At 53.6% G+C, this 21,801-nt stretch overlaps 1 protein-coding gene across 4 annotated transcripts in view; it reads left to right on the top strand.

Moving 5' to 3' along the window:
- Positions 1-21,801, top strand: part of AGAP1 (ArfGAP with GTPase domain, ankyrin repeat and PH domain 1) — a 411,022-nt gene that overhangs the window by 247,551 nt on the left and 141,670 nt on the right. For all 4 annotated transcript variants that reach the window (XM_075529186.1, XM_075529185.1, XM_075529188.1 and 1 more), the window contains exon 11: positions 7,517-7,685. In XM_075529186.1, coding sequence (XP_075385301.1) covers positions 7,517-7,685 — 169 coding nt within the window. The remainder of the gene's footprint in view (positions 1-7,516; positions 7,686-21,801) is intronic.

The following is a 21,801-nucleotide window of genomic DNA, read 5'->3' as shown; positions in this document are numbered from 1 at the left end:
CAAGTCGAGGGACAGAGGGGCCTGGGAACAAAGCCCTGGCAATCTGCTTGTGGCTGGAGCAAAAGCACATGCTGGGGAGCAAAGGATTAACACGGGCACCCTGCTGTGGGCCCTCTTGGGGAGTGTTCAGAGGACACCCTGTCCCCCAGGCTGGGCGGCACATGTGGGCTGCAGCAGGTGTCTTCGTCCGTTCAGACAGGAGGGCCGTCTTCCTTACAGCGTCGCCCGCAGGATCGGAGGTCCATCAAGAGAGACGCGAAGCAGGGGGCTGCCTGCCAGGTGTCCTCATCACTCACAGTGCCGTTTGATCGATGTGGCAATAACCTGTCCCCCGGGGCTCCCGTCGGACGTTAGCCCACAGTGGCCTGGGCAGTGCAGCGGCGACCAAACTAGGCCGTTGCTGAGTGGGAAGCGCACTGCCACTTACATCCCCAGAGTGCATCTGTCCCCCGTCTGTCTGCCCCGTGTGCCACACAGCTGTTTTCCTAGCTGCCCATCAGTGGGCTTGCAGGCACTGGCGCGCACTGGCATCCATCATGTGCTGCAACCTAACACCCGCAACCGTGGACTAGATTCCGACTCGGAGGGCCCTGCAGGATGGGGGTGGAGCTGCCCCACAGGGTTTACAAGGCTGTCAGTCTTCTCAGGAGCAGACAGCCTCCTCTTTTCTCCCAGGAGCGGCGGTGGGTTTGGACTGCTGTCCTGACAGCAGTACAGTGCTTAAGCTACCTTAACCCGCTATGCCACTCAAGTCGCTCCCGTGGTTTTTTGAGCACCTTCCAAACCGGGGTTTCACTGTCCAACCACCCCCACCCCCCATCTCATGCCCCTTCTCTCAGGCTGTGTTCTTCCGGATCCGTGGGGCTTGCTTCGTTCACCTGTTGTCAGGCAGAGAGCCGCCCCTTTTTTCTTAGTCTGAGTCCAGAAGCTCAGCCAAACCTGCCCCCACCCCCACCCCAGTGACCCTGCTGCTCTTTTCTAGCACCAGTGGTGTGGCTTCCAGCCTCAAGGTAGCCTGCTCGCCACCAAGTATGGCAAGCTGGCAGGCGGGTGTTGGTTACACGCTGAGCCAGACTTGGGCACGTGCCACGTGCAGACCGGGTTTGCTGGCACTTTCCCCATCAATGCCCCATCTTGCTGTGTCTTCCCGGCAGCAGCCCTGGAAAGGCAGCGCTGAACACCATGTTGGCAGCCGAGGGAGCCACAGGGACCTGCTGGGCCCTGTGTCTCTGTCAGTGTCCCCTCCCAGGCCACTGCAGTGTGCGAGGCAGGGGAAATGGCGCGGGTGACGGTCCATAGTTTTAGGCAGTTTGTCACCGGATTTCCATGTGTCGCTGCGTTCTCTGTACCAGTAGCTGCGTGTGAGACCACGATCGCTTGTTCGTGAACTTGGGCCCCGAACCTGGGCCCCATCTGTCACAGCAAGACAGCCAGCCGTCTTCATTCGTGCTCACCGCCGTCTCCTTTGATGTTGATACTCCAGAGAGATTTGGCAGGCAGCCATGACTCCTCTTCATGACTTGTATTTTTGGGCCACGCAAGTGAGGCTTTTTAAAAAAAAACAAACAAACAGTGATACTCTGCTAGGCACCCCTAAAGGCTAGTGCACCCCCAAAAGCTAGTTAGTGCACCCTAGAAGGGTGAGTCTTTCTTTCCTTCACAAGAACGTGGGGGCCCGAAAGGCATCTCCGGCATCTTTGTGTGGGTCCACTTCCAGCATGCCGTCTGCTCCGTGCATGCAGAATCCTTCTCGCAGAGCCGTTGGCCGTTTCTGGATGCCCCGCTGGACTGCTGCTCGGCGCCATCGAGTCAGTCCCGACTCCTAGCAGCCCCGTGGCCGCCCCGCCCTGCTCCGTCCTCACCTGTGTTCTTACGTTTGAGCCTATGGTTGCAGCCACCGTGTCGGTCCATCTCCATGAGGGTCTTTCCTCTTTGTTGCTGCCCCTCTACTTTACCCAGCACAGTGTCCTTCTCCTGGGACCGGTCCCTCCTGACAGCGTGTCCTAAGTATGTGAGATGAGCCCTCCGGTTGCACGTCTTCCAAGAGAGATATGTTTGTTCTGGCATCTTTTTCTCCAACATCCCAGTCCCAATGATCGAGTCCCCTTCAGTCTTGCTTATTCAGTGTCCAACTTTCACCTGCACAGGAGGTGATGAAAAATGCTCCTGATTAAAAACCCTAGTCCTCAAAGTGGTCTCTTTGCCCTTTAACCCATGTACTATGCGCAGCAGATCTGCCCGGGGCAGCCCATCCTTTGCTGTCTTAGCTGCTGCTTCTGTGAGGACACAGGTGCACTGACTGGGTTCCTTGCTGGGCTGCTCACTCCTGCTCCAAGCGAGAAAGATGAAGCTCTCTACTCCCTGAAAGTTACGGCCCCTGACACCCACAGGGCCAGTGCTCCCCCATCCTGCAGGGCTGCTGAGTTGCAATCAACTTGAAGGCAGTAAGAGGTCCCACGAGTGTTGACTATGGGTCCCAGTAACTTGAAATCCGTGACAGCTTCCGTGACGGCTTCCATCACATCTCCTGTGCGGTGCTGCAGGGCACTGGCCCAGTTGCGAGGGTCTCTGTCTTCTACGTGTTGCGGTGCAAGCCAGACTGAGGGCTGCCCCACGCCCTCGCTTAACCCCGTAGATGCAGAGAAAAGCTGTACTTCAGAGGAGGACTAGAGGAGGGTCCAGTTTTCGACGTTTCGCCCTCCACGTGGGTTGGGGATGGGCTGACCCGGAGAAGCCCGCCAGGTATATGCATCACCACGGAGTGCTCAGACCCTGTTAACTGCTACGTGGGCCGTGTGAGCACACCAGCAGACCCTCCCTGGCCAGACCCCCGAGGAAGCCGCCAGAGGGGTCCAGAGAGAATGGATTCACCAAGAAGAATTTTGGAGGGAATTCCATTGCTTTGCCATCTTCTTGGCTTCTCCTCGGGCGCCTGAGACCCAGGAGCTGACAGAGATGGAGTCCATCCACGGCCCACAGGAGAGATGGACAAGACAAAAGGGGCACACCTCTCCGTTTGTGCCCAGGTGGGCACACTCGTGTGTACCATGGACGCAAGTCCAGGAGCCCTGGTGGCACATGAGAGGCTAACCATAGACTGCGCACCAAAAGGCAGTTCAAACCAACCCGCTGCTGAGCTGGGAAAGGATGAGCCCATCTGCTTCCGTAAAGATAGCAGACCCGGAGACTCAGGGCGTGGGGTGGGGGGGGACTCTTCTCGGCCCTAGAGGTGGCATAGCCCTGGTTGAGGCTGGGGGTGGGCAGCTGGCTGCCATTTTTTGATCAGGAGGTTGGAGCCAACGGTTTCCTGGAGGAGTCTTGGAAGTGAGCATGTGACTGTGTGATTTTAGGATAGCATTGCACCTGAACCAGGAATCAGTTCGTTCTCGGATCAGGTATGCCAGGGTTTGGCTCTCCCTCCTCCTCCTCCTCTTCCTCCTGATCATCATCATCATCCTCCTCCTCCTCCTCCAGCCGTCCCCCACCCCACCCACAGCAGAAGGCCAGCACCCCATTCTGTTCCGAGGTGCTGCTGTCAGCAAGCTGAAAGCCCAGGGTCTCTCACTCAGCTCCAATCCCTAGCAGGTTCCTCTCTTTGCTCCTCATTTGCATCTGGGACATCAATTAGCATGTTTGTTGAGGCTAATTGAATGAAACTCAATCATAGCTCTTAATTGCTTGACTATGTGAAAAGAAATCACATTAATGCAGCTAATTAAGTGTACGGCAATAGATGCAACATAATTAGGAGCGAAATGTAAAAACAAGGGACAGGCAAAGGTGCCAGCTCGGGGTGGTCGGGGACAGCCTGCCACCGCCGCCAACGGTCCCCGCGCTCACACGGCTGCTCTTGGAAGAGCCATTGGAGCCTGGACAAGTGCGGGAGAAATGCAAATCGGCCGCAATTACTACTTTTTCAAGCTGTTGAGGGCTCATAGCCCACACCTCTGGGGGGGCCAGGTTCTTGAGTGGGCCCCGGGGACTTGTTAAGTGCTGTTTAAAAGTACTTGGCATCGAATTACCCTCATGCCTTGTTAAAGGGTCTATTTTTCCCCCCTCACCACCACCACCACCCCCTTTCTTTCCCTTTTATCTTAGATCAGCATTTCTGGCAGCAAAGCTGGTCTCCGTAACATTTGCATATCAAAATCCCGCTCTCCGCCTTCAAGCCCGTGGCCAGGGCCCCAGACAGATGCTTCAAGCTGCTTGTCCCACTCAGCCAGCGGTGGGCGTTGTTCTGCGCTTGTTGCTTTAATTCCTCCAGCATCATAACATCTAGCGGGGGGCCTGTTGAAAGCAAGAGTGCTTTTAAAGAGCGCTTCTCCTGGGAGCGACTGGAAGCTTCCGGCAGGCCACCAGCAGAGACTTCTCCTGGCCCGGGATGCACCTTGTAAGCGTCCTGGTTTGTTGTTGATAGGAATCCTCCCTTCCCTGGCTTGACATCGGAATCCTATGGTCGCACCTAGATTCAGCTCTGAGAACTGGGGCCAAAGTTTCTGCCTCAAACCCTAGCAAAACAACAGGGGCGTGCACGCATGCATACACATGTGCCCACCGCGGCCCATGCTGAGCCAAGGATAAATGTACTGGTTTGTCACAGCCAGACCCTAAGAGCAGGCCACCCCGTACACTCCGATCATAATTTTAAATAAAATATCACGGTTCTTGTCTGGGGAACGTGCCTATTAACAGGGCCCTCGCTGAGCCTCGTCACTCTCTGATTAGCCTCATTTCAGAGCTCATAAGCAATAAATGCTCAATTACACTCCTGTTATTGTATTTTAATTTGTTAAGACCCGGGCATTAAAGAAGAAAGTTACAGCAAGTTGGTATTTCTGCGAGGAGGCTCGGCTGCCAGCAGGGAGCCCTGATTTACAAGCATCCATTCTGATTGGAGAGCCAGGTTGGCATCTTTGGGGCGGGTCTCCATGGGAGTACATTACAGACACTGGACAACAGCCATCATTGAAGACATAATGGCAGCAGCGAACTTGACCATTAGCTCCGCGCTAACCAGAGACCACCCTCCAAACACACTCCACCCCACCCTCTGATGCGCTGTTCTCATCCGTGGTCCTGCCTGGGCACACTGGGGCCACTGCATTCTGAGGGTCCCAACACAGGACTCCACGGCACCTGACAGCAGCATGCTTCCCCCCGCCCCCTCCTTTTGAGACTGAAATCCTTTTACATCCTGGGGCCCCCTGGTCGATCCCCATTCCTGTACCACCATCCTTTCGTCAGGGCAAGTGCCACCTAGAATGCCCAGGGCTGCAGCGTTCACGGAAGGGGCCTGTAACCTTTGAGAGGGGGTGTGTGGAACCCACCAGCCACTTCCTGGGAGAAAGATGTGGCTGTGTGCTTCCAGAAGGACGGTCCAGCTTGGAAACCCCGGGAGGCAGATCTCTGTAGGGTCCACTTGAGTCAGAAGAACTCCATGGTCACAGTTTGGTTTGGGGGCTTCGTCTTTACAAGGTAGGTCTTTTCTCCCTCAGAGCACGTGGTGGCTTCAAACCACCAGCCTTGTGGTCAGGAGCTCTCCATGCATAGCGCACCTCGCCACCAGGACTCCTGACCTCCCTCTCAAACCAAAAAGCCAAACTTGCTACTGTGGAGTCAATGCCGACTCACTGCAAACCTGTGGGTTTCTGAGACTGTAACTCATGACCAGAGTAGAACGCTTCTTGTTTCTTCCCAGGAGCAGCTGGTGGTTTTGAACTGCTGAACTTGAGGTTCACAGCCCAACGTGGAACCACTGCACCACGGGGCTCTTTTGACCGCCCTCTAGCTCCCTACTGTTAACTGTGGACACTGGCCTGGAAGGCATAGGCTCAGATCAGTGCCCCCACCTCTCCAGTTTCTAGCAGTACGCTTTCTCCGGGAACACCGGCCCCACACACTCACCTGTGGGCACTATGGCTTCTCAGTGCTGCACTGGTCACCCTTCAGGTGGCTTCTGGTGTTTCATCAAGTGCTTCCTCAGTTCCTACCGGGCAGCATCTGTCATGACCTCCCTTTCCTGTGGGCCATGAGCATCCGGCCCACAGACAGTACCCACTTTCTCAGCACTATGGGGTCAGCTTCCTCACAGGGTTTTCTTGTTTTTATATTTACCTTTTTCCATAATGAATATACTATAGTCATTATATGTATATATATATATGATATATGTTTTTTATATTTTAACCCACAGCGACTCTAGAGGAGAGGGTAGAACTAACTGCCCCTGTGATTTGCTGAAACTGTGACTATTTAAAGCAACAGGTCTCAACTTGTGGGTCGTGACCCCTTTTGGGGAGGGGTCAAACGACCCTTTCACAGGGGTCACCCTATTCATAGCAGTAGCAAAAGGACAGTTATGAAGTATCAATGAAACTCATTTTATGGTTGAGGGTCCCCACTACATGAGGAACTGTATGAAAGAGCCACGGCATCAGGAAGGTTGAGAACCAGTGATTTAAAGGAACAGAAACCCTTGTCTTTCTCCTGTAGCAGCTGCTGGTTTCAAACTGCTGACCTTGCAATGAGCCACTTAGTGTGTAAACCACTGTGCCCCCAGGGCTCCCACAGGTCTAGTGAACCAAAGTAATTAGTGCAGTGAGTCCATGCCCACTCAGCGCGGACCTGTAAGGACAAGGCAGACCTGCCCATGAGCTTCGGAGACTCACTGTTTGCAGGGGTAGAGAGCCCTGTCCCTCCTGGGAGCACCTGGTGGTTTCGAACGGCTGACGTGCCCGATCACAGACCCACTCACAACCACTGCACCACCAGGGTTCTCCACGAGTCTAGTAAGAGCCTATGTTTTGTTTTAAGGTGAGAAAAAGAGAGAGAGATTTGCCTTCACTTTGAAACGACTGAACTGATCCCCTCTCCTGCCCTTGCTGCTCACGCAGCCTTCACATCAGTTGCTGAAGGCTCCTTGTACTCACCACGCTCTGGCCGCACCTGGTCCAGTCCCTCCAGGTTCATGTCTCTCATTCACGATCACCCTGCGGCCCTCAGCCTGTGCCAGGAATAGCTGTGCTCCTTGGGGTTTTCTGGCTGGATTCCCAGTAGCCATTGCTGGTTCTTCTGAGGTGCCTGGGAGAATACAGGCTGCCAACCGAGGGCATCCGCCACCGGCACCCCTCGGGCTCCTCGTCCCAGACAGAGAGGAGAGAGGGTCTCACACAGGCATGTTTTGCCTCCTGGGATTTTACTGAACTTGTTGTCTGGCCCAGGCAGCCTGATGCCACTCAAGAGACCAAGCCCCACCCACTGCCACCAAGTCCCTCCCAACTCATAGCAGTTCTGTGGCGGGTTCCCTCAGCTGTCAACCTTGATGGAAGCCGGTAGCCTCATCTTCCTCCCTTGGAGGGGCTGGTGGGTTTGAACTACTTTCCCCATACTCAGCCCTCTGACCACCAGGGCCCCTTTCGGGGCTTCAGGGCAGGCTAAGCCTGGTGCGTCCCTCACGGGACAGCCAAGGGACCGAAGTCTTCCTCCTTGCTCACTCCAGTGTCCTCATTTCCTACAGGATTACATGCAGAACGCCCACGGGAAGGAGGTTGACCTGCTGAGGACCACCGTGAAGGTCCCCGGGAAGCGGCCCCCTCGAGCCACCTCAGCCTGCACGCCCATCTCTAGCCCAAAGACCAATGGCCTGGCCAAGGACGTCAGCAGCCTGCACATCTCGCCCAACTCAGGTGAGTGCTGGGCCATGCAGCCCAGGGGCCTGGTTCCCAGTGCCTGGCAGTGCTGGCCTGAGCATGGTGGCTGGGCACAGGCTGTGGAGTGTTCATGGAGCCGGAGGCTCCTCATGCTCAGCGCTACATGGCCCTCACCAGGTGACCAGACATTCCCAGGGTTGATTCTTGATGGGGAGAAGGGGTTATACTTGAGCCAGGTGGGTACCTGGACGAACCTGGTTCAAGTCCTGGGTTGATTCTGGGGGACTTCTGGACACAGACGTCCAGTAAACTGGGCCAGCCCCTGAGCCCACCCCCCAGCCCCCGGCGGCATAGGACGTCAGCATTGATCATGAATTTTGTAAGTATTAATTTTTAAGTGTCTGGTGCATTGACACACAGAGGCTACAACCTTATGTCCATATTATCAAGACTTCCCACTGTTACTTTCAGGGTTCCTACTTATTGACAAAACCCTGTGATTCCCGAAATCAGATCGTAGCTCCAACATGTGTGGGCTGGAGTTGTGAAGTGTCACTGTGTTTTCCTCTCATTGTTTCTTCTCTGCGTATACACAGGGATGTGTGTGTGTGTGTGTGTGTGTGTGTCTTTAATCAACCTGAGCAAGAGCCCTAGTGACATTGCAGTCACTTGTTGGCAGAGTCTGCAGTTCGACTCCACCAACTGCTCCAACGGAGAAAGAAGAGGCTTCCTGCTCCCATAAAGAGTTACAGTCTCGGAAACCCACGGGGGCAGTTCTACTGTGTCCTGTAGGATCACTGGGAGTCAGAATCGAGTTGGTGGCAGTGAGTTGTTTTGAGATGAGTGCCAGTCCCAGTTTGCAAGGCTGTAAACTGTCACAGGAGTAGACTGCCACGTCTTTGTCCTCGTGGTCACGACTCGCCGTTACCACGGTGTGTTAGGTCGGGGTCTCTAGAGAAACGAAACCAGAACACATGGTTGTGTGTGTGTGTGTGTGTGTGTGTGTTTATACAGTAAGAAGAAATATAATAGCTAATTAGTCCACACAGCAGTACAGAGGGTTCCGTTCAACTCACTTCTGTGGAACAGTTAATATACTAGAAGTCCTTCAGCTCATGTGGGCTGCCAGGTTCAAGGTCAAGGAAGCTGACAATTGAGTCCTCCCTGGGGCAAGGCAAGCAGAGTCTGGCCACAGGCAGCAAGCAGCAGGATGGGTCACCAACACTCAGTAGCTCAAGAGCTTAGCCAAGAAGGCCCTGATCTCTCTGCCCTCCAATCAAACTGAGACCTAAGGAATCCCACATGTTCCTACTGGCCAGCTTGGCACAATAAGCCTAACGATCACACACTGCATCAGGTAGCATGCCCAGCAGGATGTCGCCTCAGCCTCAGGACCTGTGGTTCAGTCATGGGGGGTGGGGGGAGAGGATGGGGAGGGGGTCCCACCATTCAGGTCCTGTGCACATTGCCTTTTATCTGAGGGTCTATCTGCACATTAATCTGCCTCTTTGAGATCAGTGCCCTGGGTCCTGGCATCCATACCCTAGGTCCCCACACTTAACCGGGCTGACTGCCCCCTTTCTAACTCAGCGCTGCCCCAGCTCCCCTCCCCCAACCCCGCAATAAAAACGTATGTCCTATAGCTCATAATCCAGGATAAAGTATAGGCATCTGTTTTTGCTGCCCACCCCACCACCCCTGTCGTTCGATGGGTGATACTGCCCACTTTGGGAAACGCTGGTCTATATAATCTCAATCACTCTTTTCTAAACGAGTTTCCTGCATTTATAATCCTTGTCCAAAGAAGCACGCTTTCAGAAAAAAACATTCCAGCATGGTAAATCTAATTTCAGTGTTTTAAAAAAACACACAAAAAACCCTCACTGCCATCAAGTCGATTCCGACTCTACAGGACAGGGCAGAACTGCTCTGGTAAGTTCCCGAGGCTGTGTGACTCTTTCCAGCAGGAGAGAGCCTCCTCTTTCTCCCAGGAGCAGCGGGTGGTTTCGAACAGCTGGCTTTACAGTGAGTAGCCCAATGTGTAACCACTTTCGCCACCAGGGCTCCTTATAATTTCAGTAAAGTGATCTTATTTTGAAGTGACGGTCTGTTAGCTAAACATGTAGCTGGTGACTTCTGGCCCCTGGCAGCCCTGTGGGTACAGAGTCCAGCTGGTCCGTAGGGTTTTCCGGGCTGAGACCCTTCAGGAGCAGGGTCTCCAGGCCTTTCTTCTGTGCGTTTTGATTAGGAGCTGAGCGCTTACCCGTCCATCTCACCCAAAGGCTCAAACTGTGGGTTCACGTTTTCGTTGGCTGTCCAGCTCTTTGAGGAAGGACATGGCGTGCTGCTTCATGCTGTCCTCGACTCCCACTGCAGTCTGCGGTTTGTTTAGGAGCTCTGGGTGCAGTGGAGGCACCCTGTTGTTTTGTTTTGTTTTCCTTCTTTATTGTGCTTGGCTCACTGCTGGGTGAGTTGTGATGTTTTCCCAGTACCTCTCTCCCTGCCCGGAGATTCCTGCGCGCATGAGTGGGATTGGTACTGCAAGGGGCTCAAGCATAAGAGCCATGGCCAGGAGGGGGCTGGACCAGGCGGTCCTCTCCTGCTGTGCAGAGGGTGGCTCTGAGGAGGAACCGACCCATCGGCACCGAGCCACAGCAGACATAAATCAGGCGTGTGAACCCCCAGTCTGTGTGGGAGCCTTTTCCTTCCCTTAGACTATGTCCTAAGTGGGTGGCGCTGTTGGATACATTCTTTCCAAACTGCCCTCTGGAGAGCTTTCATCTACAAAGTATCCTTCCATCGCTCGAGTGAGGCCCTGTGAACTCCAACTCCGCGCCCTCGTTGGAACCAGTGTCCTTTTGCTTGCTCCTCGGATAAGCAGCACCAATATCGCCTGACTGTGCAGATTGGCACAAAGGCATCCTTTGCCCCAACCTTCTCTGTCGGGCATGTTGCTGTGATACAGCATGCTGTGCCCCTGGAATTTCAAATGCCAGCCGAGTCGCCCGGGGCGGACAGGTTTTTGCAGAGCTTCCAGACCAAGACAGACGAGGAAGAAGGATCCAGCGCTCGGCATCAAAGGAGAATGAATGGGCTGGTGAAGCCGTGTGCAAGCTCAACAGGACTGTGTCTGATGGCACTGCCAGAAGTAAGCCCCTCGGGTTGGAGGGCACTGGAAATGCGACTGGGAAAGAGCCCCGCCTCAAAGCAGAGTTGAGCTCCGTGGCATGAATAGCATGACGAGGTTTCAGGCCGTCATTTGCCGATGTGATGTGGCGAGTCAGGCAGGAGAAAGAAGCAGCTGTGACCTCCGCTGCTGAGTGGAGCATGGAATGTAGGACATGTGAACCCCAGAAAAGACGGAACCACCCAGAGCCACGAGAAGAGACAGGGAGTCGTCTTATCAAGAAGAATTGGCGACAGTCCACCCTGTCGGGTGATGAAGAGCTGACGGTATTGAAGGAAGAGGTGCGCGCTGCTCCACAGGCCTTGCCAGAAAACAGGGCTCCAGGGACCACTGAATGCCTGCAGAAATGCTGCAGCCAACAAACAAGCGTGAAGCTGAAGCACCCACTCCTCGAGGCCAAGAAATTCGGAAGACTCCTTTCTGGCCAGCCAGTCCAAAGAAAGGTGATCCAACCGTAATGGCAGAAACAACGCCAAAGCTTTTTAGTGATTATGCAGTTCAGAATCGAACCAGTCAGTGTTGGGACGTGGCGCTACCCGAGAGGCGATTCCCAGTGGGAGAAAGAAAGGTGTGCTCTAACATAAGGTGGGAATTTCCAAACCGGATCATCATGACCGTGACCAAGTGGGATTTGACTGATGAGGATCACAGGATGGCTGCAGCCAGGCATCGATGAGGAACCGCCCACTTCTGAAGAGATCATGGACCTGGGCTGAGGGTGGGGGGGGACAATCATTGCCAATGTCCTATGGATCTTCGCTGAAAGCAGAGAAATACCAGGACAGTGTTTCATCTGTGTCATACTGACTTGGCCTTGGCCTTTGGCTGTGTGGACCACAAATGATGCATACATTTGGGGATTCCAGAGCACCATGTCAAGGGGAAGCCATACCCAAGATGAACAGGCATTCGGCCCAACAGAACCAAGGAATGCAAGTTACTGTGCCGTTGAGTGGCTTCCAACTCAGGGACCCCCGTGTACAACCGAAGGAAGTGCCTCCCGAGCCTGGGTCATCTTCCCCGCATTTTTCCGTCTGAGCCCGTGGGTGCAGCTACTGGGTCTGTCCGTCTCATCAACCTTCTTCTTCCCGGGAATTTTACATCCCGAAGGGTGCACATCACGTTGTATTCCCGTCACCACACATAGCTCCGTCTGGCTGCTGAGCCATTGCCCAAGCAGCCACAGGACGAAGAGCGTGGCATCAGGACAGAGGGGGAGACTCATTAGCGTGCGGTATGCCTGCGACGCCACCTTGGTGGACAAGCGCCCAGAGGACTCCAGCACTGTTTCTGATGCCGATCAGTGGTGACAGCCTTCCGTTTGGATGACATCTCAGTGTCACGAAAACCAAAGTCCTCCCAGCTGGACCCGGGGACGTCTCAGGAAGTGGAGAAAAGATGGAAGTGGTCCAGGTTTCACCGCACTTGGCTCTACAAGGAAGCCCATGGAAGCAGCGGGGGAGAAATCAAAAGGACATGTTGGCGTCGGGCTAATCTGCTTCCTGAACCTCTTTTAAAATGTTCAGATGCAAGGAAGTCACCTTGAGGACCCAAGGGCACCTGACCCGACCTAAGAAGTCTTGCTATTTTCCATCCCATGTGAAAGCTGGGCAGAGAGCGGGAAGACTGGGCGGGGTCGATGCGCTGGAATGGGTGTGCTGCCAAGGAATAACTTGAGTGCCGCAGGCTGCCCGGGGGCACGCACACGCCTGTCTGGGAAGACGGGCAGCCGGAATGCCCCTCATAAGGGCAGGGTGCGACACTCTGTCTCACGGACTTTGGACATCATGTTGGTGCACAGAGGAACGTCCTCAGCCGATGGATGGGCACAGCGGCTGCCTCAGTGTGCTCAGGCATGGCAAGTGTGGGCATAGCTCGGGGCCCCGGCAGTGTCTCCGTCAGTGGAACATGGATGGGGTCTTTGGGGCCGACTCTCCGACACTAGCGACGACCGATGACAACACTGTTAGTCTTTTACACAGTATCGTCCCTTTGAATGTTTCTGTGCCGACCTCTCACTTCTGCCAGCCAGTGTTGTGGTGTGGACACCTCCTCCCTCTGCCTCTGGGGTCCTTTATTCATTGTGACCGCCTGTGGCGCCTGCCTGCTGTGCCTGGTCCTCAGAGTGCTCAGAGATTCAGGCGGATTCCACAGTCCCTGGGTGGGTGCCGAGGGGCGCCTGAGACAGAGGGAGCACAAATAAGATGAGTGTTGAATTCTCAAATGGGGGAAAATGTCCTCCAGGAGGGTCTTTGTTCCCCCGACTATTGGAGAAGGGTTTATCCACACGGAAGCAATAGCTGCCCTCCCGCCTGTTGTTGAAATGCTGGCCATTGGAGCCTCCTTGGCCTTGGACTTGAGCCCGTTGTGCCTCACAGTGGCCCTGGGGGACAGGGGAGAACAGATCCAATGCGTCTCCTCGTCTTCTCCTGTGGAGCAGCGGGTGGGTTTGAACACTGACCTTCTGGTCAGCAGCCCACTGCCGAACCTGTTGTGCGTGTGGGGGGGGGGGGGGCGGGATGTGTTAGAGCTTAAATTCTGAGCACCCCCGTTTGCAGAAGGCACTGGATGGCAGGGACAGTCCATGTGCAGAGTCTGCCTGCAGATTAGTCCTCCATTGAACTCTCTCCCATAATTAACCAAGGATGTCCATAATCTTGCCCTCGGGCAGAGTGCCTTGCAAAGTGAATTACTTCCACCCCTCTCCAGCCAGCCAGGGAGGGGCTGTCTCTCTCAGGGGCTTGCCTGGGGGCATTCTTAATGGAGATCACTGTCCTGGGGCCAGTACAGGGTACCGAGGGACGCAAAGTCATGAGTCCTGCCCTATTGGCCTCACCCTGACCACTTTGGTTTGAAGGCCTGGACCAATCTTGTAGGCCCTTCCGTCTTAACGATGTACGTGTCCCCATGGTGGACATGCTGTTCCTGCTCTGTGGCCCCACCTGTGTCTGTGATGTATGATCTGCCACTAAGCATGCATTAGCTACAGTCCCCTTTGTCCCGTGCCCTTTGATGTAAGGTCCCGACTGTGAATGCTCAGATGCCATTGGAACCTCATGCTGTGGCCTCCCTCATCCGGATGGGTTGTCTTTTTAAGACTCAGGAGATGTTCTCCTTAAATTTTATTTGAGATGGGGGTTTCTTTTGTACCCTAAAGCGGACATCACATCCCCCAGGTAGCTGCCTTCAGCTAGAGGAGGCTGAGTCTAGGTGTCCCTGTGGACAAGTAACCCCGGGGTGAAGCTGCCCTGTGGCCAGTTCTGTCTGACATTGTGCAGATCGGCCCCCTCCCCCAACACGGGGTGAGAGGGAACTTGTGGACCCAGGTTAGCACCTGAGAGAGAGACAGAGACAGATAGGTCTAGGGCAGGGAGTGGAGAGAGAGAGAGAGAGACAGGTTTAGGGGAAGGAGGAGAGAGAGAGAGAGAGAGAGAGAGAGAGAGAGAGAGAGAGAAGGAGAGATACAGGGTCTAGGGCAGGGGGTGGAGAGAGAGAGATACAGGTCTAGGGCAGGGGGTGGAGAGAGAGACAGAGAGAGAGAGAGACAGAGAGAGAGAGAGAGAGAGAGAGAGAACTACAAGTCTAGAGCAGGGAGTGGAGAGAGAGAGAGAGAGAGAGAGAGAGAGAGAGAGAGAGAGAGAGAACTATAGGTCTAGGACAAGGGGAGGCAGGGACTGATGTGGATGCTGGGAAGGGAAGAGAACATGCAGAAAGTGAGATTTTCCTCAAACCACAAAGAAACCCAAACTCACGGAGTCCATGCCAACTCATAGCAACCCTATAGGTCAGGGTAGAATCGCTCCTGTGAGTTTCTGAGACTATAACTCTTTACAGGAGTAGAAAACCTCATCTTTCTTTCACAGAGTGCCTGGTGGTTTCGAACTGCAGACCTTGGAGTTAGCAGTATAACATGTAAGCACCACGTCGCCAGTCCTGAGAAAAAGGAAGCTCTGACCAAGGAAGGGTGGTGCTCTCTTAAGTGCCCCCAAAGTTCCCTGATTTACCCTCTAGCCTATTGGCCTCCCACCCACAGTCACCATCGAGGCCTGCACCCTGTAGGAGACCAGGGTCTCTTCTTTCTTCATATGAGTGGTCATACTCAGTGTTTGTCCTGTTGTGGTGACACTCTTCACTCAGCACAGTGTCCCCCAAATGCTTGTATGCCATGAGGAGCTCCAGGCTTCCGTCCTTTTTCTTTAGCGAGGTGTGCGATATTCCATTGTCTCCCAACCAAGGCCATGGAGGGGATTCCAGCTTCTTGCCGTTGGTGCAGTGTCTGGGCATGCATACATCTATGTCTCCATGCTGTGTTCCTTTCTTCTGTAGGCGCTATGCTAAGTAGCGGGATTGCCAGGCCATATGGTGTTTCTGGTCCCAACTGTTTGTAGAAGCACCATAGTGGTTTCCATGGTTAGCCCCCACTTTTATCATGAGTATAAATGGGCACCCAAGACATTGGTGGAAACCAACAGTATCCCTGTGAACAGCCGAGATGTTCAAAAGAGCAATGGATCCCCCAAAATGAGAGACATCATTTGGGAGAAAGGAGAGAACTTCAAAGGAAATTACAATTATGATCATCAGAAAGAGCTGAGGCAAGAGTGTATGAATAAAACAAAACAAAAGTTGATAAGGAAACTGAGGAGAAAGCATTCCTAGAAACAGAAGATGAGCAGTTACAGAAATTTAAATATTCAGTAGATAGTTTTAGGTGTGAGGAGACATCAAGAAATTTACAGACATTTTTTATTATCTTTTAATTCCATTCTTCTATGAGTTGTTTGAAGCCCCTCCTGCTATAGTCAGCGGGGCTAAAGATTGAGCTGCTAAACAATGTCTTCTGTTAAGAAGACAGCATGATCGGTGTGAAGGAGGATGTGCCTGTGCCTTCCCATCAAAGAGTTAAGTATCAAGATGGATTGAACAGGGATTCCTGCAAGGATAAAGAGAAAAACACTAAAAGCACTTGAGACAGAAGAAGAGCAAAATGACTCAAAAAGAAAGAAAAATATGACCTTGGGTGTATAAGCAAATGTGGTGAAGAAAACTGATGGTGCCCGGCTATTACAAGCCATAGCATCTGGGGTCTTAAAGGCTTGAAATTAAACAAGCGGCCATCTAGCAGGGAAGCAACAAAGCCCATGTAGAATACACACACCAGCCTCTGTGATCACGAGGTGTTGATGGGATAAGATATAAGGCATCAGAAGACCAAAAACAATCATATCCATGCGAACAAAGAGGGTTGGAGTGGAAACCCGAAGCCCAACTGTGGACAATTGGACCCCTCACAGAAGGGAGGGACGAGGCAGCCAGGGTGGAGTATAACACTGAGGAAACACACAACATTCCTCTAGTTCTTTAATGCCTCCTCCTCCTGTCATGACCCCAGTTCTACCTGACAAACACGGCTAGACTGGAGCATGCGCACTAGTACAGATAAGAGCTCTCAGCACATGAATCCGGTGCAGATAACCCCTCAAGAACAGCCATGGGAGTAGCGATATGAAAGTGGCGGGAGAGGGATCATCGATGTGCCCACACACGGGGAAGAACAACAAAACCGTGGGTGAAGACAGCTGACGGTTATAAATATGAAAATAATAATTTATAATTTTATCAAAGGTTCACAAGGGTGGGGGATGGAGGGAAAAGGGGCTGATACCAAGGGATGAAGTAGAAAGAAAATGTTTTGAAAATGATGATGGAAACATGTACAAATGTGCTTGACACAATGGATGCATGGCTTGTTATAAGAGCTGAAAGAGCCCCAATAAAATGATTCATTAAAAAAGAAAAAGCAGCAATGTGTGCTAAGAGACAATGGAAGAGTTTCCTTACAAGAACAAATAGTTTTGAACCAAAAAGCCTATGCAAAGCCCAATTATTACCAATCAGGTGTAAAGATATTGGGGGGGGGGGCGGCTTTCTCATTGACAGAGATATGGAGCATTTTCTTTTCACATAAGGACCTGTTCCAGCCCCAAAGCACAGAGTACATAACAGGTTGGATTACTCACACCTGGATACTTTCCCGGTCTCCACTTCAGCGCCTGTCCTCCTCTCCATGGTTACAGCTGTGTTGGCCGTCTGCATTTCTCCGATGCAGACTGGGTGCCATCGTGAATTGCCGTTCTCCTCCATGTTAGAGAATCTGCCCATGCTTGAGTTCGAGAATATATATCCAGAGGGGCCTGTAAAATGGCAAAAGGTATTTTGCATCACGAGCGTTTCCTCCGACGGTTTGGTGGGTTCGCATTCCCTGAAGGCAGGGCGCACACTGGAATGAGCCTTGACAATTAGGTTGACATTTGAGAAGTGAGTGTTGTCGGGTCTGTTGAGTCTGCCCCAACTCAGAACGACCCCGTGTGCATTGGAAGGAACGCTGCCCGGTCCTGGACGCCCGCCCCCCCCTCACCATCCCCGCTGTGTTTGAGCCTATCTGCAGCCACTGTGCCATCCTCTCTCCTGGGCCATCTTCCTCTTACCTCTGCTTTACCACACATGATGCCCTTCTCCAGGGACTGGTCCATGAGCATCACAAGTACAGGAGATGAGGTGTCCCATCTTTGCTTCTAAGGAGCATCCTGGCCGTGCTTGTGGCAGTTGGTTGGTTCTGTTCTTCCGGCCGTCTGTGGCACGGTCAGTATTCTTTGCCAAGACCACAGTTCGCAGGCATCCTTTCCTTTCTGGTCGCCCGCATTCATCACCCAGCTTCAGCGCATAGACAAGGTAACTGAACATGCCAGGGCCTGGTCAGGTGGCACCGTAGTCCTCAGGCTGGCATCTTCGCTTTGGAAGACTTTTTTGTAGATCTTTTGCGGCCGATTTTTGTCCAGTGCCATTCGCCATCTGATTTCTTGGCTGCTGCTTCCCTGTCAGTGTTGATCAGGCGTCTGAGTGAGGCTTTTTGTTTTCTTTTGGTCGGGGGTGTGATCCGTACACAGGAAAGAAAGTCGATAGGCTTTGAGCTTCACCATAAGGGCTTCAAGTGGAGGGCAGAAAAATGGATGGCCGAGAGTACGCATGAACACATCTTCCATACGTCAGAAGTGGTTAGTGGAACACACACACGCACACACCCCATTCTTAGGGTCTCTGAGCACCAGTTTGCTTCTCTTTAAAAGGCGAGGGATGCTGGTATCTCATTGTGATTCTGAGGAGCCAAACCAAACCAAACTGAATGCCCTCGTGTCAGTTCCGACTCACAATGGCCATATAGGACAGGGTAGCACTGCCCCTGTGGGTTTCTGAGGCTAACTCTGTGTGGGAGTGGGAAGCCTCCTTGTTCTCCTGCAGAGCAGCTAGTGGTTTCGAACCGCTGACCTACCAGTTAGCAGCCCAACTTGCAACCTCTGTGCCACTGGGGCTCCTTTGATGCTCAGGCCCAGGGCCGAAGTAGAATTGTTCCCCGAGATGATGGCACTTGCACTGGTCCCTGATGAGCAATAGGCAAGAGGAAGGCAGAGGGGCGCTGTTAACCTCTCAAGGGCCATCATGGGTGAGGTGGTTCCTCTGGCTTTCGGATAGTGGTCAGTGGACTAGCCTCTGCACACCTGTAAACTCAGACGCAAACTCACAGCCACGGGGTTGGATCTCACTCACAGCAGCTCAGCGGGGCGGGGAAGAACTCCCATGGGTTGCTGACACTGTGGTTCTTTTCAGGAGTGCACAGCCTCACACCTCTCGCATGGAGAGGGAGGGCTAGTGATTCCCAGTTGCTGGCCTGGACATACCCCGCTACTCCACCAGAGCAGAGCAAACCTGACTGAGGCTCCCAGCCAGCAGCCTTCCCGAGCCACTGCGATACAGAGTTAGCAGTGGGTCGATGGTTTCTGGCCCAGACCGTCTGCCTTGCATCTGTGTTCTCCATCACCTCTGAGCGTCTTGTTTGGGTTCTTGCAACCCTGTGGATCATCTGCTTTGGGCCTCTCGGAACCTCCTGCACTCCTGGCCTCCACATCTGACACAGGCCTCCCTCCCCCCGCCACTCCAAGGTTTCGAGATCTGAGAGCCGTGGGGGGGCTGGTGGAGGGAGGGCTGGGTGGCCGATGTGTTTGGACTTGTCTCTGCCAGCGCCATTAACAGCAGAGCCTCCTCGGCACTCCTTCCCTCTACACTTCAGCAATCAGGACACCCGCACACCCATAAAAAAAAAAACCCAAACTAATAGCATGAATATTCAGTGACCTAGAATACTAATTATTGTCATGAATATTAATGGATCGGACTTGCTTTCGCCGCTCCTTTTTCTCTGTGGCCCTCTCTCTCTCCCCCTCACTCGCTTGCTCTCCCGCGCTCTCCCTCTCTCTTTTTTTCCACTTAGCCAGCTCTGAAGATGGCTCATAATGAGAGCATTTTCGAGGGAGCGGGCTCTCGGCGCGACAGGACGGGGTAATAGGAGAGCTTGATTACGAGGTGCACTTGGGGGCCCGTCCGGGGAGGCAGTGAGGCACTGGCAGGGCTGTTGCCGCGCCCAGAGATTAATGAGGCCTAAGAGTGCATTAGGAACAGTGACAAAGGTTTGATCTAATGGGCTCAGTCATTTTTCCTTTGAGTGACAGACGCACAGAAGTAATTGGCTGTGTAGAATGGCAGCTCATTGGCGGTACTTAAGGATACATTATCCCCGTTGTGTGGCTCACAGGGGCTGTTTATCACCAGCGCCCGCGCGCAGACACGCAGGCGCTGAGCCACTGCGCGGTGGAAAGAGCTGTAAAGCAAAACAAAACACAGTTCTCGGTGGTGCGCGCCCAGCGCGCGGCCACAGTCTCGCACTCCAAGCCGCGCCGGCCTTTGTTTCCTTCCCCCCCCCCCCCGCCATGCAGGGCCTGCACCCCTGGACAGTGGGTGCTGCCCAGGCCTGCCGGTGCTCAGGAGTCCAAGCGCATCGGTGATGGGGCTCATGTTCCTTCCCAGGGTGCCCCTTGGCGGCATCAAGTGGGACATGGCAGACAAGCCTCATGCTTTCTCCGGGCAGCCTGATATGGCCTGTTAGGGCGTCTGGTTGGGGACCATCGCAGCGACAAGCCCAGCATGTGACCATCGAGTTCATGCCCACACCCTGTGACCCTCTGGGGCAGGGGAGAATGGCAGTGGCCCCTGTGGGCTTCTGAGACTGTCCCTGCTTCCAGGAGCAGACAGCCTCATTCATCTCCTGCGGAACGTCTCTTGGTTTTGAACTGCTGACCCTGTGTTCAGCAGCCCAGTCTGTCACCCACTGTGCCACCAGGGCTCCTAAGAATACCACCCGGGGAGCTCCAGTGGCACAATCGGTTACCGCGCAGTACTGATACAGGCTACTACCCGGAGCTGGTTTGGGCTGTACTGTGGTTGAGAATCAGTGCAGCCAAGCAGCTACCAACCCCTGCTTCTCCGTGGTCCCTGGAAAGGGCGGGGTCATCCTTCCTGCCAGGCTGCCCCTTCCACCCTCCTCCTCTTACCAGTCTTTTGTCCCAGATACGCACTGACCTGCCACTCCTCCACCCACATACCCCCTACCTGCTTCCCGCCAATACTCGACCACAGAGAGCACAGTCTTTAGAGAACACCATGCTGAAAGCAGTTACTCGTGCAACTGGATGGCTGCTGGGTAAGCACCCTGCTGGCCTGTGGGTTAGGCCATGGGTGGCTAATGGCAAGGTTGGCGGTTCAGACCCACCAGCCACTCTGAGAAGGAGTGTGGGTGTGAGGGATCACAGACCGAGCCCTGGTGGCACATTGGTTAAGTGCCCAGCTGCTGAGGAAATGGCAGCAGTTTGAACCCACTGGAGGGTCTGAGGAAGAGACGAGGCAGCCTACATCCCTAAAGATGTGCAGCCTTGGAAAGCGTGCGAGGCAGTTCAGCTCGGCCCTGCACGTCCTCTGTGAGCTGCAGTGGACTTGAAGGCAGTGGTCTGATTTTTCTCTTTTGCAGATGGGTGATGCTGTGGGTTAATGGATGTTGGCCTGCCTACCTCAATATTGGTGGTTCAGTCCCACTAGCTGCTCCATGAGACAAAGATGAGACTGCCTGCTCCTGCAAAGATTCACTCTTAGAAACCGAAAGTAGTTCTTCTCTGTCTTGTAGGGTCGCTGTGACATAGAGGTTACACATTGGGCCGCTAACTGTAAGGTCACCAATTCGAAACAACCAGCTGCTCCGAGGGTGAAAGATGAGGCTTTATATACCCACACAGTGTTACAATCCCGGAAAGTCACAAGAGCAATTCTATCCTGTCCTATAGGGTCGCTGTAATTCGGCACCAACTCAATGGCAGTGAGTTTGGGTCGGGGGTGAGGGGGTGGGGCAGTTGGTGAGTCAGTTGATCAGGTGACAGTAGGTTTGGGTTGAGCTTGGCTTGGTTTTATTTTGTTTAAAGATCTTGAGAGATATATTTGGTGTGAGGCTGCAGGGTTAAAGATCCTCTCAACTCCCATGAGAGTCAAAATTCTGCCCATTGAAGTAGACGTTAATGGCTGTGTAAGAGTTCTGTATGCTTTCTCTCTCTCAGCTGCCATGAAGTCAATTCTGACTCATAGCCACCCTGTAGCACAGGCTAGAACTAGCCCTGTGGGGTGTTTTGAAATTATTTTTAGAGGTGCAGGAACGAACCTTTGTGGCAGGGTTTCACTGAGATCTCAGTTGCAGGGATAGTCAGCGCGGCAGAAATAAAGAGACGCTGATGTCCGTGTTGCGCTCTTCACACGGGCCGTGGGGTCGCGAGCATGCTTTGTTCTTGCCGGATGACTCGGTGCTGCGTGTCCACCCTGCTCCCTAGGCCAGCGTGCGGTGCTGTGTCCATCAATTCTGTCTCCTCTTCTGTTGTCCTCTCTCAGCCCTGCTTATGAGCACAGTGGTTATGTGTTGAGTTGCTAACCGTAAGAGCAGTAGTTCGAAACCAGCAGTCGGTCCATGGGAGAAAGACTTTCCACTCCTCTAAAGAGTGGCGATCTGGAAAGCCCCCGGGGCAGTTCGACCCTGTC

This window comes from Tenrec ecaudatus, chromosome 13, assembly GCF_050624435.1.
Source record: "Tenrec ecaudatus isolate mTenEca1 chromosome 13, mTenEca1.hap1, whole genome shotgun sequence".
Classification (NCBI taxonomy): Eukaryota; Metazoa; Chordata; class Mammalia; order Afrosoricida; family Tenrecidae; genus Tenrec; species Tenrec ecaudatus.
The sequence above is the reverse complement of the archived record's forward strand: the minus strand, read 5'-3'. Positions and strand labels throughout refer to the sequence as shown.